The sequence below is a fragment of the Vulpes vulpes genome, chromosome 6 (genome assembly GCF_048418805.1).
Source record: "Vulpes vulpes isolate BD-2025 chromosome 6, VulVul3, whole genome shotgun sequence".
NCBI classification, from domain to species: domain Eukaryota; kingdom Metazoa; phylum Chordata; class Mammalia; order Carnivora; family Canidae; genus Vulpes; species Vulpes vulpes.
The window spans coordinates 113,675,481-113,702,624 of record NC_132785.1 but is presented as its reverse complement, the minus strand read 5'-3'; the positions used below and the strand labels follow the sequence as shown (position 1 = coordinate 113,702,624).

At 36.4% G+C, this 27,144-nt stretch overlaps 1 protein-coding gene across 11 annotated transcripts in view; it reads left to right on the top strand.

Annotated features, from left to right (window-relative positions):
* The window catches only part of CEP128 (centrosomal protein 128), a 489,572-nt gene that overhangs the window by 158,865 nt on the left and 303,563 nt on the right, over window positions 1-27,144 (top strand). For all 11 annotated transcript variants that reach the window (XM_072762163.1, XM_072762162.1, XM_072762169.1 and 8 more), the window contains one exon: window positions 4,181-4,297. In XM_072762163.1, coding sequence (XP_072618264.1) covers window positions 4,181-4,297 — 117 coding nt within the window. The remainder of the gene's footprint in view (window positions 1-4,180; window positions 4,298-27,144) is intronic.

Genomic DNA, 27,144 nt, shown 5'->3' with positions numbered 1-27,144 from the left:
GGGCCTGCTGTGCTAATTCTCAGTTGTGTGTACCTGGGGGAGCTGCTCAGCCCCCTGCCTGGTGCAGGGCTCAGTGGGAGTTGTTTATCCTGTGAGGCCACTGTGAGGCTCAGTGGGGGTTGTTTATCCTGTGAGGCCCCAGGAGGAACACAACAGTGGCGGCGGCCAGCTCTCCAGCCCTAGAGTCAGCTCCCGTAGTAACTACCGCAGCTTCCAGTCTGCAGGGTTTTGGATGCTCCGGGGGCGGGGGCGCTGATCTGCACAGCTCGGGGCCGCCCAGCGCAGGAGCAGGACACTGTCCTGTGCCCTCCCGGCCTCTGCCTGTCCCCGGGGGGAGCGTCGTATCCTGGGCTGTGTCCCCCGACACCCTGTGCTCCCGGGCCTGTGCTGCTGCAATTGCGCTCCCGGCTACGCAGAAGCTCCGTGGAGCTTCTGCCCGAGCCACCCCCTGCGCTGCTCCCGGGGCCCCGCCAGCATGGGCTGCAGCCCCTTAGGGAGCTTGGCCATGGGGTGTGGCGCCCTCTTCCCAGGGCGCAGGTGTTCTGTTAATGCCCCTGGGAGTCTGAGGGCATCCCCACCTCTCCTGGGATCCTGCTTCCAACTCCCTGCGACCGCCTTTCCATCCGAGAAGATTGGTGAAGCTCTTGCTTCTCCCTGATGGGGTTTTCCTGTCCTGGGGACACTTGCCCCGGCCTTAGCCCGGCTCCTCGCGGGGCCCCTCCCCCTTGGATGCTTTTTTTTTCTTTATTTCTTTTTCCGTCTTCCTACCTTGATAGAAGCGTGAACTCTTCTCACTGTAGCATTCCAGCTGTTCTCTCTTTAAATCTCAGACAAATTTGTAGGTTTTCAGGATGATTTGAAAGTTATCTAGGTAATTTGGTAGGGACAGGTGACTTGGAGGCCCTACTCTTTCGCTATCTTGCCCCCTCCTCATGTGAGTTCTTTATACATTTTTGATTTTAACTCCTTATTGGTTATATCTTTTGTAGATTATCTTCTTCCATTCAGTAGGTTGCCGTTCCTTTTTTTTTTTTTTTTTTGATGGTTTCCTTTGCCTTGCAAAAACTTTTTAGTTTGGTATGGTTCTATTTATTTATTTTTGCTTTTGTTGTCCTTGCTTGAGGAGACTGATACAAAAAAATACATATATATTGCACAGACTAATTTCCAAGAGCTTACTACCATCCATGTTTTCTTCTAAGAATTTTACAGTTTCCAGTCTTCCATGTAAGTCTTTTATCTATTTTGAGTTTATTTTTGTATATGATGTAAGAAAGTGGTCCCTTCCCCCTAAAAAAGAAAATGTTCCAGATTAATTCTTTTGTGTATAGTTGCCCAGTTTTCCCAACACTATTTATTTATTTATTTATTTATTTATTTATTTATTTATTTATTTATTTATTTAAGATTTTATTTATTTTTTCATGAGAGACACAGAGAGAAAGAGAGGCAGCGACATAGGCAGCGGGAGAAGCAGGCTCCCATCAGGGAGCCCGATGTGGGACTCCATCCCTGAACTTCAGGATCAGGCCCTGACCTGAAAGCAGAGCTTAAACGCCAAGCCATCCAAGCTTCCTTCCCAACAATTTATTGAAGAAACTGTCTTAATAATTTTGGGTTTTTATTTCAATATTTGGGTGTTTAATTTCTTTAATTTGGAAGGATGCTAACAAGCATAGCCTTATTTCCTGAAAAATAGAAGTCATTCAACTCATTGAATTTAATGAGAGAAATTCTAACTGCTTGTTCAGTGTCACTCTTCAATGATTAGCAAGCTATATGAAGGCAATGTCTGTGGATACAGCATATGTATTGCTGTATTCCTAACTTCTACTTACGCCAACAACTGGAACAAATGAGTGTCCATTCATGTTTATTGAACAAATGCATGAAAATGGACCGGGGGTTTATAAGATACTGCTGGAAAGGGAGACCTGTAGTAGGCTCATTTTTCTCATTGATTAGTTGTATGACCTCCGGTTAAATATTTTACCTCCTCAGTCTTTTTAGACTAAACAATTTTTATAAAAATCCATAATACTTCCAAGTCTTAAACAGATCCCAGACTAAACACAAAGCTCAATGCAGGTCCATGAGATCAAGCCCTGAGCTGAGACCAAGAGTCCAATGCTTATAGGACTGCACCACCTAGGGGACCCTACCACTTTTTAATGTTGAGTAGTGTTAAGCACATTCACCGTTTTTGCACTGTTTTATCTTGCAAAACTGGAACTATACCCTTTAAGCAACAACTCCCCATACTACCCTTTTCCTAGTCCATGGACGTCACCTTTCCTCTTTTTTGTCCATATGAGTTTGACTACTCCAGGTACCTCATATAAGTGGAATGATAACAGTATTTGTCTATTTGTGACTGGCTTATTTCATTTAGCATCATGTCTTCATGGTTTATCCATGTTGTAGCATGATAAGAATTTTATTCCGTTTTAAGACTGGATGATTTTCCATTGTATGTGTGAACCACATTTGGTTGATACATTTATCTGTTGGTGGACACTTTAGTTGCTTCCATCTTTTGGCTATTGTGAATAGTACCACTATTAACGTGGGTCTACGAACATCTCTTTGAAGACCCTGCTATCAATTTTTTTGGGTATACACCTAGAATAAAACTGCTGGTAACTTTATTTTTAATATTTTAAGGAATGAACATTCTGTTTTCCATAGTATCTATATGATTTTATATGCTACTAACAGTGTTAGTTACTCTTCAACATTTGTTATTTTCTATTTTTTTTGGTTGTGTTTGTTTTTGATAGTAGCTACTCTAATGAGTTTGAGATGATTCTATATTATTTATTTTCTAAAGAGTGTTGCTATTATTTTTACATTCAGAGTAAACTGTAAAGAAATATCCATTTTGTAAAAAATTCGTTAGTTAACAACTTTTTTAGTATTGATCCAATATTATTTTCTATCATTCCAGCAGGTACTACATTTATTTCAGATGTAGTAGTAAATTGTTTATTGGGAAATTAGGGTTGATTAGTATGATAAATTAGAAGCTTGATGCTGACAGGTGTTTTGAGTTTTTAGTAAGGCACTGTATCCTAGTAAATATCTTAATTGTTTTAAGCAGTTAAAAGGTGGAAACCCAAGAATTTTCATTCTTAGTAAATATTAACTGCTAACTTTTTTGATGGAATATTTTTGCTCAGCTTTTATTGACTAATTAAGCTATATTTAGGATGTCATTTTAAAAAACAATTTTATTTGAGCTATAATTTATCATAAAATTAATCTACTTTATGTGTACAATGATTTTTAGTAAATGTACTGAGTGTGCAACCATCACTGTAATCCAGTTTCTATCCAATTTCTATCTCCCCAATAAGATTCCTTGTGACCAGGAACTTTCTGGCTATATAGAATTGTTGACAAAATATTTCTTATAACTGGACTGTATTTATTGCTTCTCTTAAATGAATCCAAATGTCTTTTATCTCCTGTAGCCTCCTGCATGAAATATATACATCATTAAATAGGTAAATTTTATTTAGAGGACTACATAATGATACACAAGAAATGTGTTTGAATTTGTAAAATTTTTAGCAAGGAAAATCTTGCATCAGAGAAAAAAATCTTTCATGTTTATTTTAAGGTTTCAATTAAACATTTTTCTATTTGACTTTAGTTTTAGATCTTTTACATCTGGTTTATTTTCAGTAGATCACAGTAGAAAAGATTGACAAGCTAATGAAAAACGCTTTTAATTATCTGCTGCTCATAAACATCAAAACCTTCCTAGGCAGGTCATGTTTATTTATAGATTATTAAAATGAGAAAGAACTTAATAGAACAGTTTATCATTAATAGAGTAATAAATGCAGTCATTGGCATGGTATTTTCCTTTTACTTCACCAGAGGGCACTCTTTTCTAGTCTATTTTAACTCTGATCTATTGAATTATTATACTTTGAAAGATTTAAATCCTTTATTGAGATCCAGGTTTGGATTATTTGGAGACTAATATTTTATTTTGTAACTTTCAGTCCATTTTTTTGGTGATTTTTAAAAATATTAGCATTAAAAAGAATGCAATAAAAAGCCAATCTTAAATGTTACAGGTACTAGTGTATCTGACGTAAAATATCTCTTCAATATCTTCCTTTTTTTTGCCTAACAGCTCTGTAATGTCACTATTTCTGTCCATGTTAAGGTTTCAGATCGAGTGGAACGACGGCTTCAGGAAATAGAAAGAGAGATGCGCACAGAAAGAGAGCTGGTAGAAAGACGTCAGGATCAACTGGGAATTATTTCTTTGCAGCTGCAGGAGGTTTGTGAAAAATACCTTCTCAGAATGTAAATCTTGAGTTTGGATAGTTATTTAGCCATTGTTAAAATGGTTAGAGTTCCTTGGTCATTACATATATATTTTGGTGCATATGAGAAGTATAGCATATGGGTTATCTAGTTCAGTGTGTGAACACAGCCCTACCTGGTTCAAACTCAAAGTCTACTGCTTGCTGGCTGTGTGGCCTGGGGCAAGTTCCTTATCTAGGCCCATTTCCTCTGTGGAAAATGGAAATAATAATAGTATTTACCTAATCATGTTGGTGTGAGGATAAATGAATGAACACTTATAAAGCATTTAATACAGTGTCTGGCATGTACTGAAAAATATTAACTGAAAGTATGATTACCCTGATCAGTTTTTCTTGGGATGAACTAGACAGGGGTCAGTCAGCAAGCTATGGCCAATGGGCCAAATGTGGCCTATTGCCTATTTTTGTAAATACAGTTTTATTGGAACACAGCAATTCCATTCGTTTACTATTTGTGGGTGGTTTCTTGACACTGTGGCAGCACTGAGGAGTTGTAAAAAAGACCATATGACCCACAAAACCTAAAGTATTGACTGGCCCTTTTATAGAAAGTTTGCCAACCCCTGGACTAGACTATAGTCAAACCATTCCAAAATTGAGATCACTTACCTTTTAGGTACCTTTTTTATTTTGAAATTTCAGACTTAGGAGGGAGTGGAAAAATTAGAACAAAGAATTTCTTCTGTATACCCTTTACATAGATTTCCCCGAATATTCACATTTTACCCCACTTGCTCTATCATTTTATGTATTTATGATAATTAAAACAATTATACATTACAGATATATAATTTTTTGAGCTAGTTGCAGAAGTGATGTAAATACTTTTAAACCTAAATAATATAGTGTGTATATTCTCTTCTGTAATCATAGAAAATTAACATTGGATCAATATTATGATATCTATAGTTTTTTTTAAATCTATACTTTTTATTCAAATTTTGCCACTAACATCCTTTTCTGGTCCAGGATACAGTAAGGGTCACATACTGCATTTGTTTCTTCAGTCTCTTTTGATCTAGAACAGTTTTTTCATTTTTTCTTTATTGTTCATGACTTTGACAACTTTGCAGAGTGCTGGCCAGTTATTTTGCAGAATGTCTTGCAGTTTGGTTTATTGATGTTGTCTCATGACTGAATTCGGATTATGGACTTTGGCAGGAAACTCAGAAACTTGGTGTTGCATTTTTTCTGGGACACCTTATTAAGAGGCATGTAATGTCTATTCTATTACTGGTGAAAACTGAACATTTGGTAACATTCATGAAGCACTTGTTACTACAAGTGATGCTAAATAGTGATATTTTTTGGTACATATTCCATCATTTTTTCTATATTAATTGGATTTCTATTCTGAGGAGAGGTTTTGCTTTTTCTAATTAATTAATTAATTAATTAATTAATGTTGGTATAGATTTGTGAATTCTCACTGTATTACACTGGTTATGTTTTATTACTATGATTGTAGAAAATTTGGGCAGCCTGGGTGGCTCAGCGGTTTAGCGCCTCTTTCAGCCTAGGGTGTGATACTGGGGACCTGGGATCGAGTCCCATGTCGGGCTCCCTGCATGGAGCCTGCTTCTCCTTCTGCCTGTGTGTGTCTCTGCCTCTCTCTCTCTCTCTGTTTCTCATAAATAAATAAATAAAATCTTTAAAAAAAAAAAAGAAAATTTGTTGAATTTCCCTTTAAATATGTATCTTATACATAGAGTATAAAAGTTAAACTCTATGTGTGCTTGAAGATCATTGACCCTTATAAATTGATGGATTAATTTTTTTTAAATTATTAGGATATACTGCCAATTGAAAATTAGGAGCAAAAATGGCAACCCTGAAATTATAATGTAAGCAATAGAAAAATCTACCTTTGTTTTCTAAAATTCCATTTTCTTCCATTTTATAAAAGGAGGCATACCCCTGTTAGTTGGTGATTACTTTGAAGAGGATACTTTGTTGAATAATTAGATGTGGGTAGCCTTTTTTTTTTTTAAGTTTGATTTTTATACATTTGTTCTCAAAGCAAATTGCATCTGGTGAGCATAAGAATAGTACTGAAGAGACAATTGTTCTTTTTTTGCGAGAGAAAATTAGAGAAATTTTCCATACTTATTTTCTTCTTTCTTTGCAGAATGCACAAAATTACAAAGAAAGAGGGAAAGGAAGATTGCTTCCCACCCCTATTCTCGAGAAACCCGAGCCTGAATATTTGCATTGTAATTGTCAATTTGACTAAAAGCTTGAGCTGTGATTTGGAATTCCATCTCTGACAATACAGTAGAGGATCACTATTGATAAGAAATGTTTAATTTCATATTTTGTCACTTTAATATAAGTGGTGACCTATACGCCTTTAAAAGGTGGTTTTGGATTAAACAGTGCAGTGGAAGCTGGAAGGATTAATTTAGGCTGATATGTTTCCTACTCCCAAGTTAAGTGGCTTAGGCTGTTCTGGAAAGGTCATGTTTAAGGAAAGGAAACACTTTGTTTTCTTTTCAATATTGCAAAAGGTGCTTTTGCAAATACCTATGCTGTATGATGATAGTAATTGATATATTTTGTTTCTGGCTATGGTGAGAAAATGAATCTATAGGTGAATAAGGAGGTCTGGACTTTTAGCCACTGTACTCTTCTGCCTCCCTAAAATGTGTAATTCAATATTAGTGAAATTATGACATTTAAAAATTGTTAAGATAATAGGAGTATTCATTAAAAATTCCAGGATATCAGAGATTTCTAGGTATAATGCCATATTATGGGGAGGCAATATGTAGTTTTGGCTAAAACCTTCTTTTTAGTGATCTTAATGAGGTTCTTAGGTCCTTGGAGTTTTATTCCCATTTAATGAAAAATACAGTTGTTAATCATTGGAAATTGGTTGAGAAACAGCTACTCTGCTCTTCTTGTTTAGAGGTCTTAAGGAATTATTCACGTTTTTTTGTTGTTGTTGTTGTTCACTCTTTAATGTGTATGTGTGTGTTTTTTTTCTCCCTCCTGGTCTAAGCAGGAGAGCTATGGACACTGGAATCTGCTTCCTTTATTGAGTCGCAACTATTCATGTGCTATTGGTGTCACATGAATGTCAGATTTTCTTTAACTTGATAAGGACATTCACTGGCCTTCAGACTTCATATATCATATTTTAAACAATGTTGTTTTCATACCTCAGTAGAGGCCTTCTTAGGTGATTATTTTATATTGTATAATAAATATTCTTTTTATGCATCTCTTAAATTTTGAATGGTTATTCTAATATTCTGAAATTTAAATAATAAAATTTAAATATTGTTAAGCCTATAACCATCAATCTTTCCTTGTTTTTAAACCGATGTGCAAACATAAAATACTTGTTTAACATTTATCATATTACAAACTCCTTTTGATCAGATGCTTGATAGTAACTTTGATTAGTTAAATTTAGTGGAGCAGGGGAGGCATGGTGGGTGCTAGGGACACAAAGTATTTAGAAATAAACCCAAGTTAAGACTTTTCTTTTGGTAGGCCCCCAAATAACATAAAATCCCAATAAATTCTTGGCTATGGCATCTTGGGAATTTCTGACTTGTTTTTTACTAGCTGTTTCTAGTAAGTTGAATGTTATATCTTCGTCTTCATTTGAATTACTTAAAATGAAATACATGAGATAAGTGCTGGGTTCATATTTGTATATGCCTTTCAGAATATTTTATAGTATATTAAAGTGCTAGTTCTCCCACTTACTCTCACCAGTAATATTCCATGCTTGCCAGTGATCGAGGGTGAATCAGTTGCCTCAAGGCTTAAAGGTGCTTCATGGAGAAGTCTGTGGGGAAGGTGAAGTATGGAATCTTAATTGAAGATGTTGAAGATTAGTGGGAAATTGTTAAGTGTAAAATGGGAGCTTAGCACAGTGGTTTTCAGTCTGTACACCTATGAGAAACCAGATTATGTGAGCCTCATCAGTAACATTAAAGCCTTGTACAGAAAAGTTTAAGTGATTGATAGATTTTTTTTTCCCCAATATTTTTCTTCAACTTTTGGCATCTGTACCAATTGTGAAAAACCTAATGAAGAAATAGCTATTTGTTCCTTCCCAGAAACGTCATTATGGCTCCAGAGATGCTGAGTAATATGGATACTTCACCTAAGAAAAGCCTTGGGTACAGCTTATAAATGTATTTAGTTTGGACTCATTAAGGGAGAAGCTTCTAAGGAAGCCAAGAATGTTTTCCTAATGTCCTCTTAATAGCTTTAGCATTTCCCTTGAGACTTTTGTGTCAATTCAGAGGAGAACCTAGTACGGCAAATGTTCTAATGTGGCCTCATTAACCCCTTCCTTTTGAGACTCTTCTTCTTGGTTTGGAAACATGGAGGCCTTTCTGAGGCTGGTAGATTTTGGACTCTCTGTTGCTTACTTATCTTTCCCAGACTGAATTGTCTAACTTTTGTTTGGCACTTTACCCTCATGTTTCCATAGTCAGTGCTCTGACATTTTCATATTTATTTCATAGTATAAGCTTCCTCTTCCCCACTGATATTACTAGATACTTTTTTATATAAATGCCCATTAAATCACCCTGACATTGACCAGTCCAATAGCCTCCCTGGGCTTTGAAAAAGGCCAATAGAATATACAAGTAAATAGGAGTTTAAAATACAAGCTCCATATAAAGCATGAGGAAAGCTTAGAAGATGCACCTTATTTTCCCATTCCTTGGTAAATTAGCTCTAGTATGTAGTCCTTTTTGGGCCCTGGTGACCACGTGGGATGTAGTAAACCCCAAATAACACATTAAGGGTGATATTCAGGAGCCTCAGATTACTAGCAGCCTGAAAGCAGATGTTGCTGTATTATGTCTCACATAATTCTTTTATTTAACAGTTTTATTAAATATTTAGTATGGAATGTATTTAATCATGTAATTTAAATAAATGTATAACTGAATGTGATCATATCATAAATGGTCATACATTTTCTTTTTAATCCAGCTTTATTTATTGGCTTGGCCCATTTTTCCCCCCATCTCTTATGTGTTCATTCTTTGATCATCAACTATTAACCTCATTCCCTAAAAAAAAGGAACCAGCGTAAACAGCCTGGGAGGTGATCCCTTTATATTTTCTTTAATTATTGGTTTTAATTATCCTAGACAGATGTATATGGACCATACGTACTTTGCATGTATAGGATTTTTTGGGTATGTTTCATTTTAATTAAATGGGATCACATTATATACATAAACACACATGTTCCACCTTTTGCTTTTTTTCTCTCACCAATACTTTCTGGAAATTCCTTCAACTAGCTCATGTGGTTCAAACATTATCTTGTATTACTACGGATGGATTTTTATTATAATAGAGGCTATCAGATTATTTTTCCAAATGGTTCTAACCTTTGGTATTTCTGTTAGTAAAATGGTTGAGAATGGACCTTTCCTTACATTCTCTTTAATTTTTGCTGGGCTCATGTGTATAAAGTATTAACTCATTTTTATGCTTATTTGCATTTCTCTGTTAGTGACTTTGAACATCTTTTCATATATTTGTTGGCAGTTTGCATTTGTGCCTGTACAGATAGCTTGTTTATCGCTTATTTGAAAATATTGGATTACTTGTGTTTTCCCTCAGGAATTTTACTTTTTAATGGCACGAGGGAGGAATCTGTTATGTTTTATGTGACTGATGAGTTGCCTCAGCATCATGTTTGAATAATTTGTTCTTTCCCCTCTGATTTAAATGCAACTTTTGTTATATATCTAGTTTCCCATGGTATCTCTCTGGTTCTATACGCTTTTCTACTGATCTGTTTGCCCCTGAACTGAAATCACTTTATCTTCATTATTATAGCTTTCATTATATTTTGGTAAGTGATAATGAAAATCTCTTGTCATTTTCCATGAAAAATCTTGCTGGCATTTTGATTGTAATTGTACTGACTACATAGATTAATTTGAAGAGGGGTGTTTTCTAATGTTCTTCAGTAATGACTTATTCCTAGGTATCTACAGTTTTTCTTTCTATTGTGAATGGAATATTTTATTACATCTCTGATTGGTTATCTCTAGTATATAGGAGTGCAGTTGGTTTTATATGTATGCAACAATTTTGCTTACTGATCTTATTTCATAATTTGTTAGCAGCTTTCATGTATTACTATCATGTACTATATACTGTGTAGAAGATAATCATATATGAAATGAAAGCCAATTTGGTCTCTAACTATATAATTCTTTTATGTTGCTTTATTGCACTGGCTAGAAACTCAAGTGCGATGTTGGAATAGAAACAAAGATAACAAGAATTTTTACTTTATTCCTATTTTTTATAGGGATGCTTCTAAAATGTTAATCTTGGTGCATGTTGTTTGCTCCTGGTTTTTTCAGGGGTGTCCTTTATCAGATTAAGAACATCACCTTCTATTCCTAGGTTTACAAGAGTTGTTTTTTGTTTGTTTCTTTTTAAAAAATCATAATATGTTGTGGAATTTATCAAATACTCTTGTTTGCTATATTTCTCTTTTGATATTGAAATATGGTTGACTTTATCAATAGATATTGACCCCTTCTAGCATTTATTTATTTGAACATAATGTATTGTTTTTTATATATATTGTTGAGTTAATTTGCCAGTGTTTTCTTAAGATTTTTATATTTATGCTTGAGGGCTTATAATTTTCTTATACTGCTGGCTTTGGTTTTGGGAGCAAGATTACATTAACCTCATAAAATGAATTAGGTAGATTCCACCCCTTTCTGTTTTCTGATTCTGTTTAGGAGAGGGATTTTTTTTTTTTTTTCTTGAATGTTTGTTAAAACTCACTCATAAAACCATTTGTGGCTATTATCTTTTTGGTGGTTGAGGTTTTCAATTTCTTTTTTTGTTTTTGTTGTTGTTGTTTTTCTTTGGTAATATAGTTTTTTTGTTTTTAAAGTCAGTTTGGTAATTCATGATTTTATGTTATCCATTTTGCCTGTAGTTTGAAGGTAATTTTAAAAAGCAGTCATAGCCCTGATTTATTTATAAATCTTTCTTCGAAGCTATATACTTTTTCACTTTAATATTACTTGTTATTCCTTTTTCCTTATTAGTCTTGCTAGATATATGATTACTAGTTTTCATTTTGACCAGCTTTATTACTCCATCAACTTTTGTTTTGAACTTATTTTTTCTTCCTTTTTTGTTTGTAGGATTACTCTGTTTCAGTTTTTAGGCTTGCAAGTGGTAACATTAACTGATTTTAAAAATTATTGCAAATTCATCAATAAATGACCATATATTCTGATAAACTATTTTGATAAGCTATAATCTCATAAGAGATTATGGTGGCTTAGTTAATTTTCTCTGTAACTTAAAACTTACTTAGGAATGCCTTTTGAAAAACCCAAATGTGTATATGCTTGCTTAACTCTTTTTATTATTAATTTTTACTTCTTTTCAAATTTGTTGAAACTTTTGACAGCTGGTACCAGGATCAATTTTTCGGGTAAATATTCTGTGAGTATAAGAATTGAACATATTTTCAATTTAACATATGATATGCATACATACACACTCCTATGAAGTTAGTAGGTCAAGTTTGTAATTTGTTGTTCTGTTCTTTTGTATTCTTTTTTTTTAAATAAATTTATTTTTTATTGGAGTTCAATTTACCAACATACAGAATAACACCCAGTGCTCATCCCGTCAAGTGCCCCCCTCAGTGCCCGTCACCTATTCACCCCCACCCCTCGCCCTCCTCCCCTTTCACCACCCCTAGTTCGTTTCCCAGAGTTAGGAGTCTTTATGTTCTGTCTCCCTTTCTGATATTTCCCACCCATTTCTTCTCCCTTCCCTTATATTCCCTTTCACTATTATTTATATTCCCCCAAATGAATGAGAACATATAATGTTTGTCCTTCTCTGATTGACTTACTTCACTCAGCATAATACCCTCCAGTTCCATCCATGTTGAAGCAAATGGTGGGTATTTGTCGTTTCGAATGGCTGAGTAATATTCCATTGTATACACAAACCACATCTTCTTTATCCATTCATCTTTCGATGGACACCGAGGCTCATTCCACAGTTTGGCTATTGTGGACATTGCTGCTGTAAACATTGGGGTGCAGGTGTCCCGGCGTTTCATTGCATCTGTATCTTTGGGATAAATCCCCAACAGTGCAATTGCTGGGTCGTAGGGCAGATCTATTTTTAATTCTTTGAGGAACCTCCACACAGTTTTCTAGAGTGGCTACACCAGTTCACATTCCCACCAACAGTGTAAGAGGGTTCCCTTTTCTCCGCATCCTCTCCAACATTTGTTGTTTCCTGCCTTGTTAATTTTCCCCATTCTCACTGGTGTGAGGTGGTATCTTTGTGGTTTTGATTTGTATTTCCCTGATGGCAAGTGATGCAGAGCATTTTCTCATGTGCATGTTGGCCATGTCTATGTCTTCCTCTGTGATATTTCTGTTCATGTCTTTTGCCCATTTCATGATTGGATTGTTTGTTTCTTTGGTGTTGAGTTTAATAAGTTCTTTATAGATTTTGGAAACTAGCCCTTTATCTGACACGTCATTTGCAAATACCTTCTCCCATTCTGTAGGTTGTCTTTTAGTTTTGTTGACTGTATCCTTTGCTGTGCAAAAGCTTCTTATCTTGATGAAGTCCCAATAGTTCATTTTTGCTTTTGTTTCTTTTGCCTTTGTGGATGTATCTTGCAAGAAGTTACTGTGGCCGAGTTCAAAAAGGGTGTTGCCTGTGTTCTCCTCTAGGATTTTGATGGAATCTTCTCTCACATTTAGCTCTTTCATCCATTTTGAGTTTATCTTTGTGTATGGTGAAAGAGAGTGGTCCAGTTTCATTCTTCTGCATGTGGATGTCCAATTTTCCCAACACCATTTATTGAAGAGACTGTCTTTCTTCCAATGGATAGTCTTTCCTCCTTTATCGAATATTAGTTGACCATAAAGTTCAGGGTCCACTTCTGGGTTCTCTATTCTGTTCCATTGATCTATGTGTCTGTTTTTGTGCCAGTACCACACTGTCTTGATGACCACATCTTTGTAGTACAACCTGAAATCTGGCCTTGTGATGCCCCCAGATATGGTTTTCTTTTTTAATATTCCCCTGGCTATTCAGGGTCTTTTCTGATTCCACACAAATCTTAAAATAATTTGTTCTAACTCTCTGAAGAACGTCCAAGGTATTTTGATAGGGATTGCATTAAACGTGTAAATTGCCCTGGGTAACATTGACATTTTCACAATATTAATTCTGCCAGTCCATGAGCATGGAATATTTTTCCATCTCTTTGTGTCTTCCTCAATTTCTTTCAGAAGCGTTCTGTAGTTTTTAGGGTATAGATCCTTTACCTCTTTGGTTAGGTTTATTCCTAGGTATCTTATGCTTTTGGGTGCAATTGTAAATGGGATTGACTCCTTAATTTCTCTTTCTTCAGTCTCATTGTTAGTGTATAGAAATGCCACTGATTTCTGGGCATTGATTTTGTATCCTGCCATGCTACGAAATTACTGTATGAGTTCTAGCAATCTTGGGGTGGAGGCTTTTGGGTTTTCTATGTAGAGTATCATGTCATCGGCGAAGAGGGTGAGTTTGACATCTTTGCCAATTTGAATGCCTTTAATGTCTTTTTGTTGTCTGATTGCTGAGGCGAGGACTTCCAGTACTAAGTTGAATAGCAGTGGTGAGAGTGGACATCCCTGTCTTATTCCTGATCTTAGGGGAACGGTTCCCATTGTTTCCCCATTGAGAATGTTATTTGCTGTGGGCTTTTCGTAGATGGCTTTTAAGATGTCGAGGAAAGTTCCCTCTATCCCTACACTCTGAAGAGTTTTGATCAGGAATGGATGCTGTATTTTGTCAAATGCTTTCTCTGCATCTAATGAGAGGATCATATGGTTCTTGGTTTTTCTCTTGCTGATATGATGAATCACATTGATGGTTTTACGAGTGTTGAACCAGCCTTGTGTCCCAGGGATAAATCCTACTTGGTCATGGTGAATAATCTTCTTAATGTACTGTTGGATCCTATTGGCTAGTATCTTGTTGAGAATTTTTGCATCCATGTTCATCAGGGATATTGGTCTGTAATTCTCCTTCCTGATGGGGTCTTTGTCTGGTTTTGGAATTAAGGTGATGCTGGCCTCATAGAACGGATTTGGAAGTACTCCATCTCTTTCTATCTTTCCAAACAGCTTTAGTAAAATAGGTATGGTTTCTTTTTTAAACGTTTGATAGAATTCCCCTGGGAAGCCACCTGGCTCTGGACTTTTGTGTCTTGGGAGGTTTTTGATGACTGCTTCAATTTCCTCCCTGGTTATTGGCCTGTTCAGGTTTTCTATTTCTTCCTGTTCCAGTTGTGTTAGTTTGTGGCTTTCCAGGAATGCGTCCATTTCTTTAGATTGCCTAATTTATTGGCGTAAAGCTACTCATAATAAAGTTTTAAAGTCGTTTGTATTTCCTTGGTGTTGGTAGTGATCTCTCCTTTCTCATTCATGATTTTATTAATTTGAGTCTTCTTTCTCTTCTTTTTAATAAGGCTGGGTAATGGTTTATCTATCTTATTAATTCTTTCAAAGAACCAACTGCTGGTCTTGTTAATCTGTTCCACAGTTCTTCTGGTCTTGATTTTGTTGAGTTCTGCTCGAATCTTTATTAACTCTCTTCTTCTGCTAGTTGTAGGATCTATTTGCTGTTTTTTCTCTAGCTCCTTTATGTGTAAGGTTAGCTTTTGTATTTGATTTCTTTCCAGTTTTTGAATGGATGCTTGTATTGCGATGTATTTCCCCCTGAGGACTGCTTTTGCTGCATCCCAGAGATTTTGAACGGTTGTATCTTCATTCTCATTAGTTTCCATGAATCTTTTTAATTCTTCCTTAATTTCCTGGTTGACCCTTTCATCTTTTAGCAGGATGGTCCTTAACCTCCATGTGTTTGTGGTCCTTCCAAACTTCTTGTTGTGATTTGGTTCTAATTTCAAGGCATTATGGTCTGAGAATATGCAGGAGACGATCCCAATCTTTTGGTATCAGTTCAGACCTGATTTGTGACCCAGTATGTGGTCTATTCTGGAGAAAGTTCCATGTGCACTTGAGAAGAATGTGTATTCAGTTGAGTTTGGATGTCAAGTTCTGTAGATATCTGTGAAATCCATCTGGTCCAGTGTATCATTTAAAGCTCTCGTTTCTTTGGATATGTTGTGCTTAGAAGACCTATCGATTATAGAAAGAGCTAGATTGAGGTCACCAAGTATAAGTATATTATTATCTAAGTATTTCTTCACTTTGGTTATTAATTGATTGATATATTTGGCAGCTCCCAATTCGGGGCATATATATTGAGGATTGTTAAGTCCTCTTGTTGGATAGATCCTTTAAGTATGATATAGTGTCCCTCTTCATCTCTCACTACAGTCTTCGTGGTAAATTTTAGTTTATCTGATATAAGGATGGCTACTCCTGCTTTCTTTTGAGGACCATTTGAATGGTAAATGGTTCTCCAACCTTTTATTTTCAGGCTGTAGGTGTCCTTCTGTCTAAAATGAGTCTCTTGTAGACAGCAAATAGATGGGTCCTGCTTTTTTATCCAATCTGAAACCCTGTGCCTTTTGATGGGGTCATTAAGTCCGTTCACGTTCAGAGTTACTATTGAGAGATATGAGTTTAGTGTCACCATGATATCTATTCAGTCCTTGTTTTTGTGGATTGTTCCACTGAAGTTCTTTTTAAAGGGGAATTTTAAGAGTCCCCCTTAAAGTTTCTTGCAGAGCTGGTTTCGAGGTCACATATTCTTTCAGTTCCTGCCTGTCTTGTAAGGTCTTTATCTCTCCTTCCAGTCTGAATGAGATCCTTGCTGGATAAAGTATTCTTGGTTGCATGTTCTTCTCATTTAGGACCCTGAATATATCCTGCCAGCCCTTTCTGGCCTGCCAGGTCTCTGTGGAGAGGTCTGCTGTTACCCTAATATTTATCCCCATAAAAGTCAGGGATTTCTTGTCTCTTGCTGCTTTAAGGATCTTCTCTTTATCTTTGGAATTTGCAAGTTTCACTATTAAATGTCGAGGTGTTGAACGGTTTTTATTGATTTTGTGTGTGGGGGGGGAATCTCTCTATTTCCTGGATCTGAATGCCTGTTTCCCTTCCCAGATTAGGAAAGTTTTCAGCTAGGATTTGTTCAAATACATATTCTGGCCCTCTGTCCCTTTCCACACCCTCGGGAACCCCAATTAAACGTAGGTTTTTCTTCCTCAGGCTGTCGTTTATTTCCCTTAATCTATCTTCATGGTCTTTTAATTGTTTGTATCTTTTTTCCTCAGTTTCCCTCTTTGCCATCAACTTGTCTTCTATGTCACTCACTCGTTCTTCCACCTCATTAACCCTCGTGGTTAGGACTTCTAGTTGGATTGCATCTCATTCAATTGATTTTTAATTTCTGCCTCATTGGATCGAAATTCTGCAGTCATGAAGTCTCTTGAGTCCTTTATTCTTTTTTCTAGAGCCACCAGTAGCTGTATAATAGTGCTTCTGAATTGGCTTTCTGACATTGAATTGTAATCCAGATTTTGTAACTCTGTGGGAGAGTGGGCTGTTTCTGATTCTTTCTTTTGAGGTGAGGTTTTCCTTCTAGTCATTTTGCTCAGTGCAGAGTGGCCAAAAACAAGTTGTATTGGGAAAAGGAGAAAAAGGAGAGAAAGAAGGAAAGAAAAGAGAAAAAGAAAAAATAAAAAAGGAAGAAAAAAAGAAAAAAAGAAAAAGAGAAAGAAAAAGAAAGGAAAAAAAAGGGGGTGGGGGAAGCAAACAAATCAAAAAGCAAACAAAACAAAACACGGGGGAGTATCTTCTGATTCCCTTGACTTCCCCTGGAACTTGTCCGTCTAGTTGGTCTTCTGGAGGAGGGGCCTGTTGTGCTGATTTTCAGGTGTCAGCACTTGGGGGAGCTGCTCTGCCCCCTGCCTGGTGCCGGGCTCAGTGGGGGTTGTTTACCCCGTGAGGCCCCAGGAGGAACAACCGCAGTGGCGGCGGCCAGCTCCCCAGCCCTGGATTCAGCCCCCGCAGTAACTACAGAGCTCTCCGTCTGCAGGGCCTGGAGGCTCCGTGGCGGGGCCGCTGATCTGTGCTCCGCTCCGGGTAGCAGCGTCCTCACTGTCCTGGGCCCTCCCAGTCTCTGCCTGTCCCGGGGGGAGGCTGGATCCTGGGCTGTGTCCCAGCGCCCAGTGCTCCGGGGCCTGCGCTGGATTCGCGCTCCTGGTGGCGCAGCCCCCTCCGCGGAGCCGCCGCCCGAGCCCCTCCGAGCTGCTCCCGGTCCCGGTCCCGCCGTGCGCGCTGCGGCCCTTAGGGAGCTCGGTGCACTCTCCCGGGCGCAGGTGCCTGTTAGTGTCCCAGGGAGCCCGTGGGCATCCCCGCCCTCCTGGGTCCTGCTCTAAGTCCCTGCCAGCCCCTTTCCGCCCGGGAAGGTTGGTGCAGCTCCTGCTTCTCCGGGACGGGGCTCTCCTGTCCTGGGGACACTCGCCCCGGCCTCAGCCCGGCTCCTCGCGGGGCCCCTCCCCCTTGGGGGCCTTTTGTTTCTTTATTTCTCCCCCCCTTCCCCCCTCCCGTGTTCCTACCTTGATAGAAGGGCGAACTCTTCTCACTGTAGCATTCCAGCTGGTCTCTCTTTAAATCTCAGGCCGCATTCGTAGATTTTCAGGATAATTTGAAGGTTATCTAGGTAATGTGGTGGGGACAGGTGATGGGGACCCTACTCCTCCCCCATCTTGCCCCTCCTCTCCTTTTGTATCCTTATAAATAGGTTCTTCTGAAGCCTCTCACTATGATATGGGTCAATTTCTTGGTGAGTTTTTTTTTTTTTTAACTCTAGTTTTCTTTTGTTTTAGTTTTGCTTTATTTTGTGACTGGTTTTATGGATATGAATTAATTACTCTTTGGTCAATTAATTTTTAAACTCTAGTGTTCCTCTTGATACTGGTATTCTTTGAATTACTCTTTTCTTGGCATATGATTTTTTGCTATATTTTAATCCTTCCTTTGTAGTTTATTTTTGTATGTTTCTTATAAACATGTTATAGCTGAACTTTAAAAATCTCATTTAGTAAATTATGTCTTTTAATGGCTGGGTTAAACCAACTGGTTTATACTTGTTGATGCATTTGGAAATGTTTTTAACCTCTTATTTGTTTTTTTTAACATATCATTTTTGTTTTTTTTTCCCCTCTTTTTTGTTTTGTATTGGATTGAGATGTGTTATATATTCATTTTTATATTTCTGGCTTTAATTAGAGTATATTTGCTTTTTTTGAATGGTTATTCTTAAATTTTAAACATTACATCTGTAACTACAAATTTTTCTAAGAAATCTGTGCTCTAAGCACCGTGATTTCCTCTCAGTGTCTTATCAGAACGTTTGTCTTCTGACTCACAGCAAACTTACATTTTCTCACCCTTCAGGTTTGTTACCTTCAGAGGTACTCTTCAGGGAGAACTGCCCTTCCTTTTCTAAAATAGCTCTTTTCTGAGGTGCTGAGGTGGCTCATTTGGTTGAGCGTTGACTTGATTTTGGCTCAGATCATGATCTGAGGGTCTTGAGATCAAACTTGGAGTTGACTTCCATGCTCAGCAGGGAGTCTGTTTGAGATTCTCTCTCTCTGCCCTTCCACCAAATAAATAAATAAATCTTTAAATAAATAAAACTGCTTTATTGTTTTCTATATCATATTAATTGCACTAAACATCACCTATAATTGTATTTGTTTATCTTATTGTATGTCTTCCCCACTAAAATGGGAACTCTTTTGGCAGGAACTTTGTACATCATACCTGTTTTCTGGGGCATATAGTGCAGTGTTTATCCCACAGCAAACATTCTGTGAATAGTTGAAGCAATGACCATTGTTTTCACATGTAAGTGACCATTGGGCTGCATATAACAGCAGTTATACAGTTTTCTTGTTAAGAAAACAAACTTCTCTCTCTCAGGTGTCTGCATTGTTGTATATTATCCTACTGCTCTTATTACTGTAGACAAATTAGTGAATATTAACAAATAATGAATTCTTTGATGTTGAATATATAGTTTAAATGATTTAACTGAAGAATTCTTGAATTCTTCAAGAATTAAGACAATCACAATTAAATTCTAACTTTCTAAAACGAATATTTTGATATGGTAGTTTACCGTTTTTCATATTATGTTGGGAATTTAGGGCAGCTAAATTTCTGATTTCTTAGTGCCTAACAGACAAAGTTACAAAAATACAAATTTAGACTAGAACTGCTCAGATATATGAATTCTGAAAGGAAGATCTCTTTAAAATATTAATTATGGATTTCTGAAACAATGTTAATTCAACTGTGTAGTTGTGAATGAACTGACACATCATGGGGTTGTTCCTATTATGGGTCCGTATCAAAGGATGATTGACTTTGGTTTGAGGACATGGCAAATAATCGACAAACAAGACTTAAGAGATATAGTTTTTCCTTTATAGTTTTCAGAATGTTTGTAAGTTCTTTTAATATAGGTTTTTCCACATAATTTACACTGCACTTTTCAAATTTAGATGATAAAAAATCTTAGAATACTCAAAAATAGGGAATTACTACATATTTTTGACCACTAGTCGTCAGTATTAAACCATTGATTGTGACCCAGCAGACATCCTTCATTAAAGTTGCTACACTGTCTTGGAAAGTGTTTATAATATGTGTATCTCAACTCTTAGGGTTCCCTGAAAGTGTAACTTGGCACCAACAGTGCAACTGAAAAAGAATATAGTTATTTAACTATTGCTGTTTGAAAATTTAAATTTGAAACAGTGTTGCTTTCTACTGTTGAAAATAAAACATGACCCATTCAGTATTATGTATTAAGACATCAGTTATATTTAACACTAAAACTATCATTTTTGTGCCTTTTTGTTGTAGTCTCTTTCATGCTTCCTATTTAGGGTTACAGTTCCTTGCTCTCTTCCTCCCTCCCTTTGTGGAAAAAAATCTTTTTACATATAGTAAAACAGTTAGTGACTGTAATTTGATGAGAGTTTTTTCACTGGAATCATGAATTTCCATGCCCTTTTCCATTGTTCACATGTCTGATCTATCCAGTAATATCCCAAAGATACTTTCTCTAAATTTTTATCTCCTATAGATCCAAACTCTGTCTCCTAATTATCATTTTCTTTTCCTTAATACACTGCCTTTGTACCTGCTGTCCCCCCAACCCAGTTACATTTTCTACTGGTGTTTTAATGCGGTTTGATTTTCTTTTGTGTAATCTTGTTTGTGTTTCTTTTGCCTGACAGAAAGGCAGTTTTTATACCTGTTATGACTCTTTGCATTTCTAGTTAATTTACATTTGTATTAAGTACCCTGGATTTTTAATTTTTTTTAAATAAATACTGAAGCTGTGGTATTATTTATTACCCAAGAAGTGAGAAATTGCTTAGGTTTTTTTTAACATCTCTTTGTCCATATTATGGTCAAGTTAGAACACTATTTACACCTATAACCTTATGTCATCATTCCATGGGCCTTATTTAGCAGTGAGAAAAAGTTGTTCAGTTTCCTATTTTTCATCTGAGATTGAGATCCTGAAGCATTGTAGCCAGTATCGGACTTGGACTTGGATAGGAATCAATTTAGAGCGGTGCTGTGATTTAAAACCACAAACCTGGGTGGAGTTGGGTTGCTGGAGCTCCATTTCCTGTTCTTTCCCCTCCTGACCTGGGCAGTTGTGTAGAAGGTGCTAAATTGTATCTTTTTGTGTGGTTTGGTCTAGTAAGTAGCTCCTGTGATTTATTTCTTCTTTTGTGATGACAAAAACAGTGTTAACTTTATTTTTTTATTTTTTCAATATTAAAACTTATATTGAAAAAATTTTATGTGGTTCCTTTATGTTCTTGCCTTCACCATTTCTCTCATCCTTCACGTCCTATCATCATTAAATTCTGTAAGCTCTATTTTATTTATTTTTAAAGATTTTATTTATTTGCTTTAGAGATAGATGGGGGGGGGAAGAGGGAAGAGAGAGAGAGAGAACAAGCATGGGGGGGAGTAGAGGGAGAGGGACAAGCAGACTCCATGGTGAGCGCAGAGCCTGACATGGGGCTCGATCCTATGACCCTGAGATCATGACCTGAGCCAAAATCAAGAGTCGGATGCCTAACTGACTGAGCCACCTGGGTGCTCCATCAATTCTACTTAAAAAATATTTTCTGGGGGATCCCTGGGTGGCGCAGCGGTTTGGCGCCTGCCTTTGGCCCAGGGCGCGATCCTGGAGACTCGGGATCGAATCCCACGTCAGGCTCCCGGTGCATGGAGCCTGCTTCTCCCTCTGCCTGTGTCTCTGCCTCTCTCTCTCTCACTGTGTGCCTATCATAAATAAAAAAAAATAAATAAAAAAAAATAAAAAAAAAATTTTCTGAATTGATGACTCTTTACCCCCTCTATCACTACTACTCCTGTCTATCCTCTTGTCCCTATTTTCTCCTGCTTGAGCTGATGCAGTAGCCCCCTTGCTTCCATTCTTACCTTCCTGCAGTCTTCCCTACAGAATCTGATAGTGCTACATCATTCTTCAGAACCTTTCAGTGATTTCTGTATCATATTCAGAATGAAATGTAACGTCCTCAGCCTACAAGACCCTTCTGCTGTGACAGTTCCTGCATGCCTAATTCTTCGTTGTTCTTCTTGTCCACTCCAGGCCAACTACACTCACCTTCTTGCTTTTCCACAGACATCGAGGCATCCTCCTGCTTTTTGCACTTTCCATTTCCAGATCCAGGAATTTTCAGCTCTGGAAACAGTTGCATTACTGTTTACCCTCATCTCTTTTGGAGACCTGCTTCAGCAAGGCCTTATTAACTATCCTAGATAAACCCATTCTTCATTCCTGAGCCCCTTCTATTGCCATATTTTTTCTTTATTAGCATTTTCACTACCTGTCGTCTGTCTGTCCCCTGACCAGAACGCAGGCTTTATGAAGGCAGGCACGTTGTTCATTGCTGTACGTAGAGTAGCTAGAGCTGTGGCTGGCATGGAGTAAGGGCCCAATAAGTGTTTTTTGAAGGAAAGGATGAATGATTATTGTCTGCTGTGTAGTCAGAACTATACATAGTAAGATAGCCTATACCTTCATATACTTAGTATATGCCAGGTTCTGTGCTGAGGCCTAGGGATTTAATGGTACTTAAAACGTTGTCTGACTCCAAGGGGCTCCCAGTTTAGCTGAGAAATGTTAACAATCTCTGTAATTCACTAAGGGTGTTATTTCAGTTTTGAAATAGGCTTCAGAGTAGCCCAAGGGAAATAGTTACCTCTTCTTGACCTTTGGGGAAAATTTGGGTGGGAGAAGTGGCATTTTGCTAAGACTTTGTGTTTTCAAATCATTTTAGGCACTTCTTTTATGAATGTGATTCTCCCCGTTGCTTATTGCTACCTGATAAGCACTTTACCAATCTATACTTCACTGAAATACTTTTTAAAATTCTGATTCACTGTAGTTCTGATTTATAATATTGTTCTCTGTTGTACTATTTTGTATCATGTTAATTATTTTTTTCTCTCCTTTATGTTCCCTGTGGATTACTTATTTTATTGCAAGGATAAAGTCAACACTTTTCTGTAAGGTTGTGAAAGAACCATTAATGTTACCATGCAGATAAAAAGGAAATGGATGGAAAAGAATGATTGTCTATTATGGGATTTGTCTTTCAAAGCTGGTTGAACACTATTTGGCACAGCTTGAAATGTGCAGGTCCAAGACATATCGTGTTCTCCTGTCTTCTTCCTTAGTCTTTTTCTTGATTTACCTCTTTGCCTCCTGCACCCTACCCTTGCTGATTTGACCTATAAGTCTGTTTTATTAGGCTTTGATCATTTCCGTTAACACTAAAACACTTTTAATATTTTTTTCCTGTGGAAAATATTTTTTCCCAAAACTCCTTGTAGAACAGAAACTGGAAGAGATCATTATGTTGTCTTTCAATCTCGTACTCACTCAGTACTTGAATTTCCATTCACAGAGCAAACTTCCTGTGTAGTTCATGTATATTATAGTTTCCACAAGCCATATTCCCTTTTTTTTTTTTTTAACATTTTATTTATTCATGAGAGACAGAGAGAGAGGCAGAGACACAGGCAGAGGAAGAAGCAGGCTCCACGCAGGGAGCCTGATGTGGGACTTGATCCCGGTCTCCAAGATCATGCTCTGGGCTGAAGGCAGGCACTAAACCGCTGAGCCACTCAGTGATCCCCCGCCATATTCCCTTTTAATGGGAAATAAGGATAGTAATAGCTGGCTGGATTAAAGAATATTCCAGTTTTGATCATATATTTCAGGAGGCTGCTATTTAATATTGCTAAAATAAAAGTTTAAAGTCTAGAACTGTATCCTACATCACAGGAGAAGTAACATGCCAAGTGTTAGCATGCTGGTGAAGGTCTTTGGATTCCTTTGAAGGGTGTACTTATATGAGATGATAGGTAGATGTCAGTTGTCCTGAGATTCTTAAAATCTCATTTCTGTAAATTAACACTTACGCCATTTCTTCTTAGGCTTTTTACTTTATTAAGAAAATATTACCTAAGGATAGTAATTATTAAATGTTTGCAATATTTTTTCTATTCCCTTTTACCTCTCCATTTCAAAGACCTTTCTCCAAAATATTTCATTGTATATAACAGCTTTTATTATTCAAATGTTTTTTATTTATTTATTTATTTATTTATTTATTTATTTTTTTTTTTTTATTCAAATGTTTTTGAATAAGGTGTGGTTTTCAGGGTATCTTCCTGGGTTGATCAGTTTGCTTGTAGCTTCCTTGTTCCTATCCTCATTGAAGTTAGTCCTTCTATGATTGTTTTATTCACTATTTTTCCTGATCATTTGCTTTCTAGATTATTGAAGAGTCATTTCTTATTATCTCCAAAATGGCCATTATGGCCTTTACTCCTTTCTTTGTTTCACCTATTCTTTAAGTCTATATATAGATATTCTTATAAAGCACCTCAGAATTTGGAAATAGTTGATGTTTGCATTATGAATAAATACTTTTTTTAAAAAAAAGACTTTTAAAAATTTTATTTATTTGAGAGAGAGAGGGAGAGAATGAACGAGGAGGAGAGGCAGAAGTAGAAACAGAACCCATCAAGCAGGGAGCCCAATGCAGGTCTTGATCCCAGTCTCCAAGATCATGACCTAACGCAAGGCAGATGTTTAACAGACTGAGCCACCCAGGGGCTCCTGGATAAATACTTTTATTGCTGCTATGAGTTGCATTTAAGTCTGACACATTTCATGTTCATACCATATATGACTAGTTCTTAAAGTATTGTTTAATCATACTAATTTTGCTATGTGTACTTATTTGTTCTTGCCAATATTGTCACTGTAAACTATAATAAATAAGGCTAGCATGAATCTGTGAGTCCCTTTGTGTAGCACCATATGCAAATAGACATTTAATGCTGCTAATGCTATGATGATGGTGAAAAATATCTGTGTTCTTATTGACTGAACAGCTGCCTGACAATAGCCTGAGATTTTCTGAGTGCAGGACTTGTTTAATTTCTACTTTGTGCTTTTCTTGAAGAGTGTAATGTTTCTATCTACATTTTCAGTGAATTTATCCTACATCATCTGTTTATAAAGCCTTTTCCTATCATTATCATTTAATATTTACTGGGCAGCTACCTAGTGCATAGTAATATTCTGTAAACAAAGACCACTCTGCTACAGATAGATTTAGTCATTGTTTTATTTTGATTAGAAAATAGTAAAACAAAAACAAAAACCAAAGGCATAAAATAACATCCTCTAACTGTAAACAATGAAAGGTGTTGTATATTTACAGGGAATTCTGCTCAAGTACATATAAAACTTGAGAAATTTAATTTAATTTTAATTTTTTTTTTAAACTTGAGAAATTTTAAATTAAATTTTTGTAATTTTCTGTGATCTGTTTGTCAACAATTCTAACTCAGTGGTCCTGTATTTAGAAAGTCAAATGAAGTATCATATTGCTCTGGGGTTTCTAATAAAACTATGAGTCTCCTTTTTCAAAAAGGAAACTACTCAGATAAAAACAGACCCTCCACTAAGAGCCTTTGCTTTTTGATTTTGAAGGAAATCCTGGAAAGTGCACTTGTTGGGCTCACATTTAACTTTACTTGCAAGATTTTTCTTAAGTAAAAGATTGCATAAAAATAAAATCCGTTCCAGTAAAAGCAATGGCATTTTAGGGAATAATACTCATTACCCTTGTTGCTTTTGAATTAAAGAAGGCAAAAGACTTGTATGTCTTTTTAGCAGACCAACTTTGTAGGCAGTAATTAAGGTTTTGTTTTGCAGATTGGCAAATTTAATAACATTTAGAGAATGAAATCCTGACAGTAGTCAATAGGGGTTTTGCTTTTGAGTTTTTTTATAGTCCTGGTAGTGGATCTTGCTGATTCATCCAGGGTCCTCTGGCCTAGTCAGTCTTCCATGTGGCCTTTGGCTAAGGTTTAGGGTAATGACTATGACTATAGAACTGAGCAAAGGGAATTGGCTCTTATGGTGATTGAACTTATGACCTTGGTTGGCTTCATTGGCACAGAGTGCCCCAGCCAGTTATAGACTCCATAAATACGGACATAGTAGAAACAGAAAGTTTCCTTATTCATTGGGGAAAATAGGTCAGTAAGAAGGTACCATCTATCCTACCACAATAATTTCCATAAAAGCTCTTCAGATTCCTGAAAAAATAAACACCTTATCATAAGAAGATAAAAAATAAAAAAAATTGACATCTGGGCCATTCTCAAAGAGAAGCTTTGAGTTTTAGGTTTCAAAACCTCAGGTATCTTTAAAGAACATCATTAATGATTACAATTACCATCAGAAGTAATACTAATATATTTAACTACTGATAAATCTTACTTAACTCTATGATACTTGATACTACTCTGCCTTTTGAAAAACAAGAATGATTGTATATTGTGACTCCATGCACTATGTGCTTACCATATCCATATGGAAAATACACATAATTCAGCTGGTAGCAGATTTTTAGAATTTCTTCCATATTTTGATATCCCCCAAATCTATATGGTGTTATAACAGTAATGATCACAATTGGATTCTCTTTGGACTTTATCATGCAATTCTACTTTAACTTATTAAACTTTTTTTTTTTTAAGTGGTAGTTCATATTGAATTTTTGTTCCTTTGGTATGGCTGAAAAATAAATTTCTTTAAACAATTTAAGTAAAATCTAGCTATTTTGAGTTCGATATTGGTTCAGGGATTTAGAATATGAATGCATTGTTTTCTGCCTTGAAAAGAAACTTCATTTTTTTTTGTTTTGTTTTGTTTGGTTTTTGTTGGCACAGATAATCCCCAACTGGATGAACTTAAAGGCTAAAATTTTCCATGACTTTAGCTAGTTCTCATGTGGGAGGAATCTCTAACTTGATTTAGGAAAAAAACAAAATTTAGAAATTCATAGAGCTTGACAGAAATAAAACCTATGTTAATTTGAATCAGTAGTATTAGTTCTGAGCAATACAATCCTGCTGTATTTTGCATATATATTCCTTTTCAAAATATGTATTCTATTGATATTTGATGGTTTTAGAGCTGTGATTTAGGTTTTCAAAGGAGAATTTTGGAAATAGACACCAGATTTCCATCTTAAAAAAAAAAAACCTCTCAAGTTTCTTATTACAGTATTTTATACATATTAAGTACTTAATAATTTTTTTCTTGATTTGAAATATAACAAATGTCCTTAAAGCTATTTAAAATGTTTACTATACATAAATATAAACTTTTAACTTCATGG